The 19,525-nt window shown below is 48.1% G+C and overlaps 1 protein-coding gene across 3 annotated transcripts in view; it reads right to left on the reverse strand.

Annotated features, from left to right (window-relative positions):
- Positions 1–594: 594 nt before the first annotated feature.
- Positions 595–19,525, reverse strand: part of LOC121007574 (sulfotransferase 1C2-like) — a 36,268-nt gene continuing 17,337 nt past the window's right edge. Inside the window, exons 1-8 of one of the 3 annotated variants that reach the window (XM_040439605.1) lie at positions 9,442–9,512; positions 9,138–9,310; positions 3,032–3,157; positions 2,828–2,925; positions 2,413–2,539; positions 1,552–1,646; positions 1,292–1,472; positions 595–1,205 (exon numbers count right to left, since the gene is read on the reverse strand). In XM_040439605.1, coding sequence (XP_040295539.1) covers positions 1,093–1,205; positions 1,292–1,472; positions 1,552–1,646; positions 2,413–2,539; positions 2,828–2,925; positions 3,032–3,157; positions 9,138–9,309 — 912 coding nt within the window. In that variant the 5' untranslated portion in view covers position 9,310; positions 9,442–9,512 and the 3' untranslated portion in view covers positions 595–1,092. Of the gene's footprint in view, positions 1,206–1,291; positions 1,473–1,551; positions 1,647–2,412; positions 2,540–2,827; positions 2,926–3,031; positions 3,158–9,137; positions 9,416–9,441; positions 9,513–19,525 lie in introns of those variants that run through there. The other 2 variants (XM_040439607.1, XM_040439606.1) reach the window with 2 other exon arrangements.

Here is a 19,525-nt window from a genome sequence, read left to right on the forward strand (position 1 = left end):
CGGAGAGACGGATCCGGTATTTCAATGCATTTGTCTGACAAATGCCATCCGTTTGCGTCCGGAATCCTCTGCCGCAAATGTGAAAGTACCCTTACCCGAGTGTGTATGATGTATGTACATATGGGAAAGTAAAACAAAGTGGCAACAAAGTTACACTGCAAGAATGTAAAAGACACACGACAGAGGAATAGAACAAATGGGGATCATTTTCCTTTATAAGACGGCTACACATTAACAAGGGTCCCAAAGTATTGCGCGAGTTCCGCAACAGCAACCACGAGAGGGACTGTGATTACGCTATTACGTGACATATATTGTGTATGTATGTTCTAGATTCTTTTTAATTATTATTTCTTTTTTTTTTAGATTGTATAATTGGTATTTTTATGTGAATCATTTTAAAAATAAAATGATATGCATGTTACATAGAGCCGACCATTGATGAAACAGAAGAAAAGCACGTCACAACACAAGTATGGCCGATATATGGTCGTATCTCTGGTCAGGAATGGACCTCCCCGATTCCTGGGCATGAATTAACCCTTTATGTACTGATGTGCAGGATCAATGGCGCAAACAGGACATCACAGGCGCTTTATGTCAACGGTTCTTTATGCAGCATGGTACACTGTTAGGACACAGTTATGATTCATGATGACTCCACCTTAGCTGTATTGTCTCACTGGAGTCTGAGGTAGTTTACAACCCACCCACTATCCCTTCGCCATGCTTTATACTGCAGCTCTGTTTGTTCAGAAGTCAGTGCATGAAGAGCTGCAAGGACAAAACCACCGGTGAGATCTAGAAACTGCATCACGTAGACTGAGGGGAGGGGCCTAATTAAAGGGAGTCTCATTAATTAGGAAAAGAGACTCAATGAGGGGGAGGAGCCATGAGATTGACTTTATGGTCAAACCTCCCAGTGATTAATTTATATCTATCATGTACATCTCCAAACCTGTCAATTCTCCCTAAGTCTTGAGACGGTGAGAGGGTCTACGTGGTCAGGGTGGGGGAGGGGGGGGTCATTATTCCACCCACCTCACATTTAAAAAAATAAAACTTTGTGTCATGGCAGGCATTTTAGTTGCTTCATAGCTCGGTGCGGAAGTTCAGCCCGATCCCCTCCATCTTCTTCTGGTATTCCTCATCAAACACAATATTTTGAGCCACCAAGAAATGATTCTTCCAGTCTCCAACTTTACCTGAAATTAAAATAGACACCACGAAAGGTTAATGATGAGCATTTATTAATGAATTAAAAAATAAAGCATCAGCATGGGAATCTCACCTTTCCTCAGGAAGGGGGAGACGGACTGGTCAAATACACATGAGGGCAGGACACTCATGTTGGTCATTGGGTTCTCCTTCATGGCGCTGAACGACGTGTGGAGCTGGATGGTGTCCAGAACCTCCTCTCTCAGCTCCTTCCCCAGAAACTGTGATATTTTTCTTATTTCTCTCTTTGGGTCCTGATGACAGAATTCAAAGGAAACTATGAGACACTGAGCCAAGTGTCCATGTACCATGTGAGGAAGTCACTGTCCTCACCTCAATTACGTCCTCGAAGAAGACATAGAGGATCTGGTGCTTGTCTTTTGCTTTCCACCATCCGATAACATGGTCAAACCAGCTTCCCCAAGGAACTAAAAGATGGGTGCAAAAATAGGAACAGGTGAGAAAATGGTGAGGAGATGGAAAGCACATGGTGAGGAAACACCAAGGAACATGGTGAAGAAACATTGAGGAAAATGGTGAGGAAGCATTGAGGAAAATGGTGAAGAAACACTGAGGAAAATGGTGAGGAAACACTGAGGAAAATGGTGAGGAAACACTGAGGAAAATGGTGAGGAAACACTGAGGAAAATGGTGAGGAAACATTGAGGAACATGGTGATGAAACACTGAGGAAAATGGTGACGAAACACTGCGGAAAATGGTGACGAAACACTGCGGAAAATGGTGACGAAACACTGAGGAAAATAATGACGAAACACTGAGGAAAATGGTGAGGAAACACTGAGGAAAATGGTGAGGAAACATTGCGAAACATGGTGAGGAAACATTGAGGAACATGGTGAGGAAACACCAAAGAACATGGTGAGGAAACACTGAGGAAAATTATGAGGAAACATTGAGGAACATGGTGAGGAAAGGTTGAGGAACATGGTGATGAAACAGTGATGAACATGGAGAGAAAATGGTATTTGGCCCCATTGGCACGATCGTATTTTTGGTCTGCATCCGATCCACATTTTTGCGGACCGCAAAATCCATATGGTTGTGTGAATGCACCCTTATGGCGAGGAAACACTGAGGAACATGATAAGGAAGCAAGGAAGAACATGGTGAAGAAACAAGAGGGAACACAGTGAGGAAAGGTTCAGGATCATATTATGTGTCTTTCACTCACCATTTCCAGCCGTGAACGTGGAGAAATATTCATTCCAGGTCCCTGGATCAGGCAGACCTTTATTCATCCTCTGGAAGTGGAAGTAGGAGACCATACAGTCTTTGACGTTCCGAGCAACGTAAATTACCTTTTGGAAGGAAAGAAAAACCTTAAGTTAGAAAGCCAGGCCATACATTGTCCAAAGGAGACGTCCTGTGATCATTCCAAAGCTTCACTCTGTGGATGGTGGCAGTGTGGGACTTGGGTTCCTTAGGCCCACCAGAGGAATTTAATCTTGCAGGCCAACCCCTATGTTTTCTTTTTCTCTTGGACCTTTGGGTTCCACTATTGCATCACAGCTTTGGCCCTGGGAGGATCCTTTGGTAGTCTGGGGGGCCCCTCCAACCATGGATGGTGGTGGAAACGTCATATTCACCTTGACATTCTTCTCCCAAAAAGATGGCGGTAGAAGTTGTATTGGTAAATGAGTTTTTAGGAGACGCGGGGACTCCATGGCGTTCGCGGCCTCCACACCTGAGGTCAGAAAACAGTCACATTTTAGTTGCAGTTTTGCAGCAATAGAACCTGCTCGCTTTATGTTCACAGCGGCTTACAGTGATTGACCTAAGGTCTGCGTTACCTGACGGGATCGGCTTTGGATAGAGGTCTAAGAACGGAACCTTGACAAAGCACGGGGCCCGCATGCTCTTCTCCACGTCTCCATCTAGCATTATCAGGTCCACGATCTCCTGCATCCATGTAGTTCCTGGAACGACACATAGACCTCAGCTAACCACAGATCACTTTTATACCATGACCTAAATTTTCTGTCAAAGTGCATTTCCCCTTTAAATCTTAAAGTGACCCGCAGTTATAATTCTCATATTTATTAATCGTGTTTGAAAATATTGAAGATTACGTTAGAGTCACAACCACTGTCCCTTTAAGTACGTCTTTACCAGGTGGCACCGTGCGGCTGGAATTATGGGAGCGGTGACGAGGTAGCGTATTATATCAGGCGATCGGAATCTGTGTCCTCTGAACCCATAATTAAGATATTACCCGTATCAGGTTCCTGAGAACTCCAGCTGGGGCCAAAGAAAACCCCAATCCCAGCATTGCTACCCGTTATCTAATCCTCCCCTGTGTGATACCGTCTGCTGAGCCGTGTATCTAATCCTATCCTGTGTGATACTGTCTGCTGAGCCGTGTATCTAATCCTATCCTGTGTGATACTGTCTGCTGAGCTGTGTATCTAATCCTATCCTGTGTGATACAGTCTGCTGAGCTGTGTATCTAATCCTCTCCTGTGTGATACAGTCTGCTGAGCTGTGTATCTAATCCTGTCCTGTGTGATACTGTCTGCTGAGCTGTGTATCTAATCCTATCCTGTGTGATACTGTCTGCTGAGCTGTGTATCTAATCCTCTCCTGTGTGATACTGTCTGCTGAGCTGTGTATCTAATCCTATCCTGTGTGATACTGTCTGCTGAGCTGTGTATCTAATGCTCTCCTGTGTGATACAGTCTGCTGATCCGTGTATCTAATCCTCTCCTGTGTGATACTGTCTGCTGAGCTGTGTATCTAATCCTATCCTGTGCGATACTGTCTGCTGAGCTGTGTATCTAATCCTATCCTGTGTGATACTGTCTGCTGAGCTGTGTATCTAATGCTATCCTGTGTGATACTGTCTGCTGAGCTGTGTATCTAATCCTCTCCTGTGTGATACTATCTGCTGAGCTGTGTATCTAATCCTCTCCTGTGTGATACTGTCTGCTGAGCTGTGTATCTAATCCTATCCTATGTGATACTGTCTGCTGAGCTGTGTATCTAATGCTCTCCTGTGTGATACAGTCTACTGATCCGTGTATCTAATCCTCTCCTGTGTGATACAGTCTGCTGATCCGTGTATCTAATCCTATCCTGTGTGATACTGTCTGCTGAGCTGTGTATCTAATCCTCTCCTGTGTGATACTGACTGCTGAGCTGTGTATCTAATCCTATCCTGTGTGATACAGTCTGCTGAGCTGTGTATCTAATCCTATCCTGTGCAATACTGTCTGCTGAGCTGTGTATCTAATCCTATCATGTGTGATACTGTCTGCTGAGCTGTGTATCTAATCCTCTCCTGTGTGATACTGTCTGCTGAGCTGTGTATCTAATCCTATCCTGTGTGATACTGTCTGCTGAGCTGTGTATCTAATGCTCTCCTGTGTGATACAGTCTGCTGATCCGTGTATCTAATCCTCTCCTGTGTGATACTGTCTGCTGAGCTGTGTATCTAATCCTATCCTGTGTGATACTGTCTGCTGAGCTGTGTATCTAATCCTATCCTGTGTGATACTGTCTGCTGAGCTGTGTATCTAATCCTCTCCTGTGTGATACTATCTGCTGAGCTGTGTATCTAATCCTCTCCTGTGTGATACTGTCTGCTGAGCTGTGTATCTAATCCTATCCTATGTGATACTGTCTGCTGAGCTGTGTATCTAATGCTCTCCTGTGTGATACAGTCTACTGATCCGTGTATCTAATCCTCTCCTGTGTGATACAGTCTGCTGATCCGTGTATCTAATCCTATCCTGTGTGATACTGTCTGCTGAGCTGTGTATCTAATCCTCTCCTGTGTGATACTGACTGCTGAGCTGTGTATCTAATCCTATCCTGTGTGATACAGTCTGCTGAGCTGTGTATCTAATCCTATCCTGTGTGATACTGTCTGCTGAGCTGTGTATCTAATCCTATCCTGTGATACTGTCTGCTGAGCTGTGTATCTAATCCTATCCTGTGTGATACAGTCTGCTGAGCTGTGTATCTAATCCTATCCTGTGTGATACTGTCTGCTGAGCTGTGTATCTAATCCTATCCTGTGTGATACTGTCTGCTGAGCTGTGTATCTAATCCCATCCTGTGTGATACTGTCTGCTGAGCTGTGTATCTAATCCTCTCCTGTGTGATACTGTCTGCTGATCCGTGTATCTAATCCTCTCCTGTGTGATACTGTCTGCTGAGCTGTGTATCTAATCCTATCCTGTGTGATACTGTCTGCTGATCCATGTATCTAATCCTCTCCTGTGTGATACTGTCTGCTGATCCATGTATCTAATCCTATCCTGTGTGATACTGTCTGCTGAGCTCTGTATCTAATCCTGTCCTGTGTGATACTGTCTGCTGAGCTGTGTATCTAATCCTATCCTGTGTGATACTGTCTGCTGAGCTGTGTATCTAATCCTGTCCTGTGTGATACTCTCTGCTGATCCGTGTATCTAATCCTATCCTGTGTGATACTGTCTGCTGAGCTGTGTATCTAATCATATCCTGTGTGATACTGTCTGCTGAGATGTGTATCTAATCCTGTCCTGTGTGATACTGTCTGCAGAGCTGTGTATCTAATCCTATCCTGTGTGATACTGTCTGCTGAGCTGTGTATCTAATCATATCCTGTGTGATACTGTCTGCTGAGATGTGTATCTAATCCTGTCCTGTGTGATACTGTCTGCAGAGCTGTGTATATAATCCCCTCCTGTGTGATACTGTCTGCTGAGCGGTGTCTAATCCTGTCCTGTGTGATACTGTCTGCTGAGCTGTGTATCTAATCCTATCCTGTGTGATACTGTCTGCTGAGCTGTGTATCTAATCCTATCCTGTGTGATACTGTCTGCTGAGCTGTGTATCTAATCCTCTCCTGTGTGATACTGTCTGCTGAGCTGTGTATCTAATCCTATCCTGTGTGATACTGTCTGCTGAGATGTGTATCTAATCCTGTCCTGTGTGATACTGTCTGCTGTATCTAATCCTATCCTGTGTGATACAGTCTGCTGAGCTGTGTATCTAATCCTATCCTGTGTGATACTGCCTGCTGAGCTGTGTATCTAATCCTATCCTGTGTGATACAGTCTGCTGAGCTGTGTATCTAATCCTATCCTGTGTGATACTGCCTGCTGAGCTGTGTATCTAATCCTATCCTGTGTGATACTGACTGCTGAGCTGTGTATCTAATCTTATCCTGTGTGATACTGCCTGCTGAGCTGTGTATCTAATCCTCTCCTGTGTGATACGGTTTGCTGAGCGGTGTATCTAATCCTCTCCTGTGTATTACAGTCTGCTGAGCTGTGTATCTAATCCTATCCTGTGTGATACTGCCTGCTGAGCTGTGTATCTAATCCTCTCCTGTGTGATACAGTCTGCTGAGCTGTGTATCTAATCCTCTCCTGTGTGATACTGTCTGCTGAGCTGTGTATCTAATCCTCTCCTGTGTGATACTGTCTGCTGAGCTGTGTATCTAATCCTTTCCTGTGTGATACTGTCTGCTGAGCTGTGTATCTAATCCCATCCTGTGTGATACTGTCTGCTGATCCGTGTATCTAATCCTCTCCTGTGTGATACTGTCTGCTGAGCTGTGTATCTAATCCTATCCTGTGTGATACTGTCTGCTGATCCATGTATCTAATCCTCTCCTGTGTGATACTGTCTGCTGATCCATGTATCTAATCCTATCCTGTGTGATACTGTCTGCTGAGCTCTGTATCTAATCCTGTCCTGTGTGATACTGTCTGCTGAGCTCTGTATCTAATCCTATCGTGTGATACTGTCTGCTGAGCTGTGTATCTAATCCTCTCCTGTGTGATACTGTCTGCTGAGCTGTGTATCTAATCCTGTCCTGTGTGATACTCTCTGCTGATCCGTGTATCTAATCCTATCCTGTGTGATACTGTCTGCTGAGCTGTGTATCTAATCATATCCTGTGTGATACTGTCTGCTGAGATGTGTATCTAATCCTGTCCTGTGTGATACTGTCTGCAGAGCTGTGTATCTAATCCTATCCTGTGTGATACTGTCTGCTGAGCTGTGTATCTAATCATATCCTGTGTGATACTGTCTGCTGAGATGTGTATCTAATCCTGTCCTGTGTGATACTGTCTGCAGAGCTGTGTATCTAATCCCCTCCTGTGTGATACTGTCTGCTGAGCGGTGTCTAATCCTGTCCTGTGTGATACTGTCTGCTGAGCTGTGTATCTAATCCTATCCTGTGTGATACTGTCTGCTGAGCTGTGTATCTAATCCTATCCTGTGTGATACTGTCTGCTGAGCTGTGTATCTAATCCTCTCCTGTGTGATACTGTCTGCTGAGCTGTGTATCTAATCCTATCCTGTGTGATACTGTCTGCTGAGCTGTGTATCTAATCCTGTCCTGTGTGATACTCTCTGCTGATCCGTGTATCTAATCCTATCCTGTGTGATACTGTCTGCTGAGCTGTGTATCTAATCATATCCTGTGTGATACTGTCTGCTGAGATGTGTATCTAATCCTGTCCTGTGTGATACTGTCTGCAGAGCTGTGTATCTAATCCTATCCTGTGTGATACTGTCTGCTGAGCTGTGTATCTAATCATATCCTGTGTGATACTGTCTGCTGAGATGTGTATCTAATCCTGTCCTGTGTGATACTGTCTGCAGAGCTGTGTATCTAATCCCCTCCTGTGTGATACTGTCTGCTGAGCGGTGTCTAATCCTGTCCTGTGTGATACTGTCTGCTGAGCTGTGTATCTAATCCTATCCTGTGTGATACTGTCTGCTGAGCTGTGTATCTAATCCTATCCTGTGTGATACTGTCTGCTGAGCTGTGTATCTAATCCTCTCCTGTGTGATACTGTCTGCTGAGCTGTGTATCTAATCCTATCCTGTGTGATACTGTCTGCTGAGATGTGTATCTAATCCTGTCCTGTGTGATACTGTCTGCTGTATCTAATCCTATCCTGTGTGATACAGTCTGCTGAGCTGTGTATCTAATCCTATCCTGTGTGATACTGCCTGCTGAGCTGTGTATCTAATCCTATCCTGTGTGATACAGTCTGCTGAGCTGTGTATCTAATCCTATCCTGTGTGATACTGCCTGCTGAGCTGTGTATCTAATCCTATCCTGTGTGATACTGACTGCTGAGCTGTGTATCTAATCTTATCCTGTGTGATACTGCCTGCTGAGCTGTGTATCTAATCCTCTCCTGTGTGATACGGTTTGCTGAGCGGTGTATCTAATCCTCTCCTGTGTATTACAGTCTGCTGAGCTGTGTATCTAATCCTATCCTGTGTGATACTGCCTGCTGAGCTGTGTATCTAATCCTCTCCTGTGTGATACAGTCTGCTGAGCTGTGTATCTAATCCTCTCCTGTGTGATACTGTCTGCTGAGCTGTGTATCTAATCCTCTCCTGTGTGATACTGTCTGCTGAGCTGTGTATCTAATCCTTTCCTGTGTGATACAGTCTGCTGAGCTGTGTATCTAATCCTATCCCGTGTGATACTGTCTGCTGAGCTGTGTATCTAATCCTCTCCTGTGTGATACTGTCTGCTGAGCTGTGTATCTAATCCTATCCTGTGTGATACAGTCTGCTGAGCTGTGTATCTAATCCTATCCCGTGTGATACTGTCTGCTGATCTGTGTATCTAATCCTATCCTGTGTGATACTGTCTGCTGAGCTGTGTATCTAATCCTTTCCTGTGTGATACAGTCTGCTGAGCTGTGTATCTAATCCTATCCCGTGTGATACAGTCTGCTGATCCGTGTATCTAATCCTGTCCTGTGTGATACTGTCTGCTGAGCTGTGTATCTAATCCTATCCTGTGTGATACAGTCTGCTGATCCGTGTATCTAATCCCAGCTGTACACATCTCTATGTGCTGATATAAGATATTGGGCGCAGTGGGCGGAGCTGTCGGCGCGGGGGCGGGGCCTGCTGTATGACGTCACCCACCTGCTTTGGGGTAGGTAGCGATCAGGATGTCATCTTCTCGCGCCTGGAAGTTGTAGATCTGCTCCCAGATTTCGCAGCTGGTTTCGGGGAGGGGGACGCCTTGCACCTCCCCCATTGTATTGTCCAGAATCTTCAGCTCCTCGGAGAACTTGGCGAATAATTCTGGATTCATTCTGGAAGGACAGGAGCGGAGTTTAGTCCTAAGATTTGTTTTTGGGTGATTTCACTTTAAATAGTGAATTCCTAACAAAAAGTTTGGCAAAGGGCCAGTTGTAGGCGGCGGGGGCCCGGGGCCCGATCTCACCTGCCGGCAGCCGCTCCTCCCGTCTTCTCCGTCCTTTCCGCCTCTTTCTTCCGTCTTATCCCCGGATTCCTCTTGCCCCGCCCCCAGCTCCGCCCCTTCTGTACAAATCACAGCCGTGTCCTCCTCTTGCCCTGGACTTTCCTCTATTGCACATTATTAACCCTTCAGTGACCGATATCCTCCTGGACGCGGCGTTACGTTATTTTTCTATATAAACGCCCCAAATCTACGCGAAGAGACATGTCTCCAGTTATACCCAAAGCTGCATCCAGAATTCCTCCCAGGCTCCAGTTCTCCGTATCTCGCCCCTTCCCCCCCCACCCGATCAGTGTTTATACCCCTAGGGACAACTACATTAGAAGCCAGCAGAATGGTGAATGCAGCTCTGCAGCCATAATGGTGGCCATATTGGTTGTCACCCAGGAACAGCCGGATAACCAAGGGCGACAACATCAGGACTGATTCTTATTGGGAACTTATAAACCCCCCTACATGGGAGCAGCTGAGGTGTGAGGCACATTGTACCTCGGTGCTCGGGTTGGGTTCTGGGTGTGCGGCGATTGCTGGATGTGTGTTATAGTCGTCACCGCCGTCATGCATGTAAGGTGTTATCGACACTGGAAGAATGTAACGCAGCGACATTCCACCTCGTGCGCCGCGTCGGCTCTGCTACATCACTCACCTGTGCAGACGTCTCGGCTCTGCTACATCACTCACCTGTGCAGACGTCTCGGCTCTGCTACATCACTCACCTGTGCAGACGTCTCTCGGCTCTCCTACATCACTCACCTGTGCAGACGTCTCGGCTCTGCTACATCACTCACCTGTACAGACATCTCGGCTCTGCTACATCACTCACATGTGCAGACGTCTCGGCTCTGCTACATCACTCACCTGTGCAGACGTCTCGGCTCTGCTACATCACTCACCTGTGCAGACGTCTCGGCTCTGCTACATCACTCACCTGTGCAGACGTCTCGGCTCTGCTACATCACTCACCTGTGCAGACGTCTCGGCTCTGCTACATCACTCACCTGTGCAGACGTCTCGGCTCTGCTACATCACTCACCTGTGCAGACGTCTCATCTCTGCTACATCACTCAACTGTGCAGACGTCTCGGCTCTGCTACATCACTCACCTGTGCAGACGTCTCGGCTCTGCTACATCACTCACCTGTGCAGACGTCTCTCGGCCCTGCTACATCACTCACCTGTGCAGACGTCTCGGCTCTGCTACATCACTCACCTGTGCAGACGTCTCGGCTCTGCTACATCACTCACCTGTGCAGACGTCTCGGCCCTGCTACATCACTCACCTGTGCAGACGTCTCGGCTCTGCTACATCACTCACCTGTGCAGACGTCTCAGCTCTGCTACATCACTCACCTGTGCAGACGTCTCGGCTCTGCTACATCACTCACCTGTGCAGACGTCTCGGCTCTGCTACATCACTCACCTGTGCAGACGACTTTGCTTTGCTACATCACTCACCTGTGCAGACGTCTCGGCTCTGCTAAAACACTCACCTGTGCAGACGTCTCGACTCTGCTACATCACTCACATGTGCAGACGTCTCGGCTCTGCTACATCACTCACCTGTGCAGACGTCTCGGCACTGCTACATCACTCACCTGTGCAGACGTCTCGGCTCTGCTACATCACTCACCTGTGCAGACGACTTTGCTTTGCTACATCACTCACCTGTGCAGACGTCTCGGCTCTGCTACATCACTCACCTGTGCAGACGTCTCGGCTCTGCTACATCACTCACCTGTGCAGACGTCTCGGCTCTGCTACATCACTCACCTGTGCAGACGTCTCGGCTCTGCTACATCACTCACCTGTGCAGACGTCTCGGCTCTGCTACATCACTCACCTGTGCAGACGTCTCTGGTCTTGCTTCTCTGCACAGGAGCAGCACAAACCTCTCTCCTGTCCTGGACTCCAGGCTGACAGCTCTTACCTGCACTGACACAGTGTTACAAACCTTCTGAATGTAGACAGAACTGTTTCTGCTCACTGACAGCAAACAGGGATATTGACATGTGTTACCTTCAGAGGCTGAAAGCCCATCTTGACCTAGTCTTGCCCTCACAGCTGATGGATGTGTTGAGAAGTATCAGTTCAGGATCGGTTTTGGATGTGAGCATAAATGTTTCCATGCCCTGACAGCAAGCAGAGATATTGAAAATGCAGAAAACTCTGCGTGAACCCGAGATGTTGGATTTTGTTTCTAGCTCTTAAAATAACAGGAAAAGCCGAGCAGTCGGGGGGGGGGGGGGGGGGGGGGGGGGGGGAGTTCTTGGAACTGGAGTGTTTTTCTTGTCATTGTTCCTCTATAAGAGCAAAGGGTCAACTGTATACAGATGTAGCAGAGCTGAACTTGTCATGTGCTGTGATTTCAGTGGTGTTACATAGGACTGCAGCTCTGCTATATCTGTATGTAGCTCCTGTATATCTGTATGCCCAGGTTTTGCTGCCAGCTCTGCTACATCTATATGGACACGTTTTGCTGCCAGCTCTGGCCGCGCTCTCTGGGGCACACCCTCTGTGACGTCCCCGGATTGTACCTTTACCCTATTTGTTTGGGACGCGGAGCGGAGAGAAGAGATCAGGATGGAGAAGCCACATGTGAGTAATGCGAGGTGACAGGTAGCAGTGTGCCAGCCCTGGCCGGTAGGTGACAGGTAGCAGTGTGCCAGCCCTGGCCGGTAGGTGACAGGTAGCAGTGTGCCAGCCCTGGCCGGTAAGTGACAGGTAGCAGTGTGCCAGCCCTGGCCGGTAGGTGACAGGTAGCAGTGTGTCAGCCCTGGCCGGTAGGTGACAGGTAGCAGTGTGCCAGCCCTGGCCGGTAGGTGACAGGTAGCAGTGTGCCAGCCCTGGCCGGTAGGTGACAGGTAGCAGTGTGCCAGTCCTGGCCGGTAGGTGACAGGTAGCAGTGTGCCAGCCCTGGCCGGTAGGTGACAGGTAGCAGTGTGCCAGCCCTGGCCGGTAGGTGACAGGTAGCAGTGTGCCAGCCCTGGCCGGTAGGTGACAGGTAGCAGTGTGCCAGCCCTGGCCGGTAGGTGACAGGTAGCAGTGTGCCAGCCCTGGCCGGTAGGTGACAGGTAGTAGTGTACCAGCCCTGGCCGGTAGGTGACAAGTATCAGTGTGTCAGCTACCAACACTGGGATGCCACCTGTCACCTACCTGTGCAGTCACCTACCGGTAGGTGACTGCACAGGTAGGTGACAAGTATCAGTGTGGCAGCCCTGCACAGGTAGGTGACTGCACAGGTAGGTGACAGGTGGCATCCCAGTGTTGGTAGCAGTGTGGCAGCCCTTTACAGGTAGGTGATTGCACAGGTAGCTGACAGGTAGGTGACAGGTAGCAGCCCTGCACTGGTAGTGACTGCACTGGTAGGAGACAGGTAGCAGTGTGGCAGCCCTTCACAGGTAGGTGACAGGTAGCAGCCCTGCACTGGTAGTGACTGCACTGGTAGGTGACAGGTGCAGTGTGGCAGCCCTGCACCGGTAGGTGACTGCACAGGTAGGTGACAGATGGCAGCCCAGTGCTGGTAGCTGATAGGTAGCAGTGTGGCAGTCCTGCACAGGTAGGTGATTGCACAGGTAGCTGACAGGTAGCAGTCCTGCACAGGTAGGTGACAGGTAGCAGTCCTGAACAGGTAGGTGACTGCACAGGTAGCTGACAGGTAGGTGACTGCACAGGTAGGTGGCAGTGCTGCACAGGTAGGTGACTGCACAGGTAGGTGACTGCAGAGGTAGGTGACAGGTAGCAGTCCTGCACAGGTAGGTGACAGGTGGCAGTCCTGCACAGGTAGGTGATTGCACAGGTAGCTGACAGGTGGCAGTCCTGCACAGGTAGCTGACAGGTGGCAGTCCTGCACAGGTAGGTGACAGGTAGCAGTCCTGAACAGGTAGGTGACTGCACAGGTAGCTGACAGGTAGGTGACTGCACAGGTAGGTGACAGGTGGCAGTCCTGCACAGGTAGGTGACGGCACAGGTAGGTGACGGCACAGGTAGGTGACTGCACAGGTAGGTGACAGTCCTGCACTGAACCATACGTTAATCACTAAGCTTTCCACAGACTTATTGAGCTGTAATAGATATGAGAATCCCGTCACATTGCCCCTTTCTGTGTCAGTCTACACCGCAGCTCTAGCATTCTGTTCCGGATGGAGCGGTGGGTGCGGCTGCATACTTGGAGGGCTGCTGTGCTCGGCCTGTGGCCAGGAGGAGAGGAAATTCTGATCTACAAGGCAAGTAAGTCGTGAGGAAAGAGGCGCTCCATGGGGTGACGGGGCTGGAGCTGTATGCTCATCCTGTGCATTCTTGTGAATACAATGCCAGAACTGCAGTAAAGACTGACACAGGAAGAAGAGCAGGGTCTCTGGACACGTAGTCGTCTCCGATCACATACCCAGATTAGCGGAGGGCAGCCTTGCGGCGGATCTGATACATACATGATCCTGTAACCATAGAGACACGTGAGGCATGAAGAAGACAATGGCCACCAGGGGGCGATGAGAGCTGTGCATTCCTATGTAGCTGGGACTTATATGTTCCCGGGAAAGCTGAGTGACACCTGCAGGGACTGATTCTACTGCAGTGAAGACCCGCTGTCGCCCCCTGCAGGCCGTCTCCCCGGATTACTCGGACATCCTGCAGCAGGTCCCGGAGGGGACGTTCTACAGGTTCCCCCTGATCCCAGTCCATGGCGTTCCCCTCATGCAACCGATCGCAACTTCCTGGGAGAAAAATCGAGAAATTCCAGGCCCGGCCGGACGACCTCCTGATCGCCACCTACCCCAAAGCAGGTAAACGCCACCATGGCCGCTGCCTGCGCCATCACAAGGGTTTGTTACAGTGTGTCAGTCCAGACAACCCATCAGCAGCACAAACCTCTACTGTTTGTTACAATGTATCAGTCTGGAGGTTTATCTCACAGCGGATTGTCTAGGCCGGATACACAGTAACAAACCCTCAGTAGCAAAAGTTTCAGGTTTGAATGGGGTTTCAGCCCCTAGATGTACAATGGACTGCTTCCATTCATTGACAGCAAGCAGACATCTTGAAAACAATGAGGAATTGAAACCCAGTTATAAGAAATTGCAAGGCCTCTTGCACGCGACCCTATGATTTTGTGGTTCGTTTTAAACTAATCCTTTTTTTTTTGTTTCAGTAGTGTTTCCGTTCCGTTTTTCCATTTGGTTTCCGTTTCTGATCCATTTTTTGCAAAACGGAAGCGGAAGCATCCAATCATGTTTAAACAGTAAGTACATAAAAAAATTGGGCTGGGCATAAAACTTTCAATAGATGGTCCCGCAAAAACGGAACGGATACGGAAGACATACGGATGCATTCAGTTTTTTTTGTTGAACCATTGACTTGAATGCAGCCACGGAACGTGATTTGTGGGCAATAATAGGACATGTTCTATCTTTGAACGGAAATATGGAAACGGAAGGCATACGGAGTACATTCCATTGTTTTTACGGACCCATTGAAGTGAATGGTTCCGCATACGGACCGCAAACAGAACGGAAAAAAAATACGGTGGTGTGCAAGAGGCTTAAACCTTCTGCTTAGCGTGCGTTAGACTGGAGCGCCCCCTTCAGGCGGAGGGTGGGGTTACGTTGACGGATCACCCGCTGCTCTGTGACATTCCGCTTCTTCCAGGGACCACGTGGATGCAGGAGATCATCGACTCCATAATGAACGATGGGGAAGTGGAGAAGACCAGACGGGCCCCCACACATGTCCGCTCCCCCTTCCTGGAGATCTTCTCCCCTCCCCTGGTGCCGTCCGGTAGGTACACAGTGACCTTGGTGGTGGCGCCTTTGGTGGGGACCGAAAAACCCAGTAGCTGGCCAGCTAGGACCTGTCCTAGGTTGCTAGTATAGCTTATATGTGTATACAGCTGGACCTGCCAATAGCCTTAATACAGTTCTTATGTTTATGTGTTAAAGACAAAAGCAGAGTTATTTACTGTGACTTCATGTTTAGATGTCATATAACTGTTATATTTTGTGTTCACAGAAGCAGAAAAAGATAATCTGCCATTTTGTAATGTAAGGTAAGCTCAGTGACTCAGCAGAAACAACAGAAAGCATAAAGTTAATCTGCTGTTGCTGGGCAGAAGTCTAGACCAATCACAGCCAGAGTTTTCACCAATCACAGCCAACCTCACACACAGCCTGTCTATGAATTCCCCTAGCAGGAGCTGCTAGAATCATTATTCACCAAAGACAGGAGCTGAAGAGACATTCACTCCACTGAGAGCTGAGTTTTATGGGAACAAGAGGCCAAAATAGGTATTTAGAACAGTTATATAATGTTCCTATTGTTAGTATTGTGTTTAGAACTATATACTGAACCAGTTGTTTGTGTGTGTTTTTTCTTAAAGTTCCACCAAAACCAATTGCAACCATTCAGATTCTACACTGCTCAAAAAAATAAAGGGAACACGTAAACAACACAATGTAACTCCAAGTCAATCACACTTCTGTGAAATCAAACTGTCCACTTAGGAAGCAACACTGAGTGACAATCAATTTCACATGCTGTTGTGCAAATGGGATAGACAACAGGTGGAAATTATAGGCAATTAGCAAGACACCCCCAATAAAGGAGTGGTTCTGCAGGTGGTGACCACAGACCACTTCTCAGTTCCTATGCTTCCTGGCTGATGTTTTGGTCACTTTTGAATGCTGGCGGTGCTTTCACTGTAGTGGTAGCATGAGACGGAGTCTACAACCCACACAAGTGGCTCAGGTAGCGCAGCTTATCCAGGATGGCACATCAATGCGAGCTGTGGCAAGAAGGTTTGCTGTGTCTGTCAGCATAGTGTCCAGAGCATGGAGGCGCTACCAGGAGACAGGCCAGTACATCAGGAGACGTGGAGGAGGCCGTAGGAGGGCAACAACCCAGCAGCAGGACCGCTACCTCCGCCTTTGTGCAAGGAGGAACAGGAGGAGCACTGCCAGAGCCCTGCAAAATGACCTCCAGCAGGCCACAAATGTGCATGTGTCTGCTCAAACGGTCAGAAACAGACTCCATGAGGGTGATATGAGGGCCCGACGTCCACAGGTGGGGGTTGTGCTTACAGCCCAACACCGTGCAGGACGTTTGGCATTTGCCAGAGAACACCAAGATTGGCAAATTCGCCACTGGCGCCCTGTGCTCTTCACAGATGAAAGCAGGTTCACACTGAGCACATGTGACAGACGTGACAGAGTCTGGAGACGCCGTGGAGAACGTTCTGCTGCCTGCAACATCCTCCAGCATGACTGGTATGGCATTGGGTCAGTAATGGTGTGGGGTGGCATTTCTTTGGAGGGCCGCACAGCCCTCCATGTGGTCGCCAGAGGTAGCCTGACTGCCATTAGGTACAGAGATGGGATCCTCAGACCCCTTGTGAGACCATATGCTGGTGCGGTTGGCCCTGGGTTCCTCCTAATGCAAGACAATGCTAGACCTCATGTGGCTGGAGTGTGTCAGCAGTTCCTGCAAGACGAAGGCATTGATGCTATGGACTGGCCCGCCCGTTCCCCAGACCTGAATCCAATTGAGCACATCTGGGACATCATGTCTCGCTCTATCCACCAACGTCACGTTGCACCACAGACTGTCCAGGAGTTGGCAGATGCTTTAGTCCAGGTCTGGGAGGAGATCCCTCAGGAGACCGTCCGCCACCTCATCAGGAGCATGCACAGGCGTTGTAGGGAGGTCATACAGGCACGTGGAGGCCACACACACTACTGGGCCTCATTTTGACTTGTTTTATGGACATTACATCAAAGTTGGATCAGCCTGTAGTGTGTTTTTCCACTTTAATTTTGAGTGTGACTCCAAATCCAGACCTCCATGGGTTGAAAAATTTGATTTCCATTTTTTAAATTTTGTGAGATTTTGTTGTCAGCACATTCAACTATGTAAAGAACAAAGTATTTCAGAAGAATATTTAATTAACTCAGATCTAGGATGTGTTATTTTTGTGTTCCCTTTATTTTTTTGAGCAGTGTATATTGCAATCCAAATTTCATACAACCATACCAGATCATACTTAACCAATCTGCAAATAGTCACTGCTAACTGCATACTGCAAGTAGAACTATTAGTTAGACCTCAGATATACCTCTCAGAGAGATCATAAAGTGCTTAAATAACTTAAAGTGACAGTACAGATACTGAAGAGAGAAATATATCCATCATCTTATGCATACCGTCATTTTGTGATATCTTTTCAACACGTGTTTTGTACATGGACTATCTGCTGCGGAGGCGGCAGTGTTATATATGAAGAAAAGTTGAAGTTAATAAAGAAGTTATTTCAAGCATTTGCTGTGCTCTTTAACCTACTGTTTCCATAGAACGGAGCTAGAGGAATTACAGAGTAATAGACAGTCTGGTTAGACTAAAAGTCAGAGATATCGGAATTCTTCTAATGCCACAGCGCAAAAGGCAGTTCATAGTGCTGCGCCTGCCACACAGCGCCCCCATAACAGTGGCGTCCACAGCGCCCCCATAACAGTGACATCCACAGCACCCCCATAACAGTGGCGTCCACAGCGCCCCCATAACAGTGACATCCACAGTGCCCCCATAACAGTGACATCCACAGTGCCCCCATAAGTGACATCCACAGCGCCCCCATAACAGTGACATCCACAGTGCCCCCATAACAGTGACATCCACAGTGCCCCCATAAGTGACATCCACAGTGCCCCCATAACAGTGGCATCCACAGCGCCCCCATAACAGTGACATCCACAGTGCCCCCATAACAGTGACATCCACAGTGCCCCCATAAGTGACATCCACAGTGCCCCCATAACAGTGGCATCCACAGCGCCCCCATAACAGTGACATCCACAGCGCCCCCATAACAGTGGCATCCACAGTGCCCCCATAATAGTGACATCCACGGTGCCCCCATAACAGTGGCATCTACAGTGCCCCCATAACAGTGACATCCACAGTGCCCCCATAATAGTGACATCCACAGTGCCCCCATAATAGTGACATCCACAGCGCCCCCATAACAGTGGCATCCAAGAACTTGTGATTATGTGGCTGGAGTGGAGGTATATTAGGCGGTCACTGGATACAAATGTTACTGTAGGCCAGTACAGGCAGGTATGTCACACCCGTTACAATTAGTTAGTCCAATAGCGTTTGTCCCTCTATATACCTGCAGTAACGCAGCAGAGCCGCACACAACTGCTGCACAATACAAATGCACTATATACTTTCTATGTTAGAAAGTATATTATAAGTATATGACACCCCTCAATAGTTTTTTTTTTTTGGGGCAACAGGTATATCACATCAGTTGCAATTAGTTATTCCCTCTATATAGCTGCGGTATCGCAGCAGAACCGCGCTCAACTGCTGCACAATGCGAATGCACTATAATATACTGTCTAACATAGAAGGTATATTATAAGTATATTACACCCCTGAGTAAGTCACACCTATCTATAGCACACCTATACCAGTCCTTAGAAGGACTTTTGTGGCCCTATTAGCTAGTGTTTGGTGTCCCTAACAGTCTGTCCCTGCCCCACACAGCAACCTCTCCCTACACTGGCAAAAGACTGAATGTAAAATGGCGGCCAGATCGGGTTTATTTATAAGGTAGGGGGCGTGTCCATGTGCTGGAACGTCTCAATTGGCCGTCCTGTACCACCTGATGGATGTGTCATGGGTCATATGGTCGTATCTCTGGTCAGGAATGGACCTCCCTGATTCCTGGGCATTAGTTAACCCTTTATGTAACGATGTGCAGGATCAATGGCGCAAACAGGAAATCCCAAGCGCTTTAGGTCAACGGTTCTTTATGCAGCATGGTACACTGTTCCTCATATCATTAATGGCGTGGACATTAGGACACAGTTATGATTCACGAGGACTCCACCTTAGGCCCCTTTCACACTTGCGTTGTTGGATTCCAGCAGGCGGTTCCGTTGCCGGAAATGGCTGCCGGATCCGGAAATCCGTGTGCAAACGGATCGCATTTGTGTACGTGTACGGATCCGCCTGACAAATGCATTGAAATACCAGATCCGTCTCTCCACTGTCA

The sequence above is a fragment of the Bufo bufo genome, chromosome 7, assembly GCF_905171765.1.
Source record: "Bufo bufo chromosome 7, aBufBuf1.1, whole genome shotgun sequence".
Lineage (NCBI taxonomy): Eukaryota > Metazoa > Chordata > Amphibia > Anura > Bufonidae > Bufo > Bufo bufo.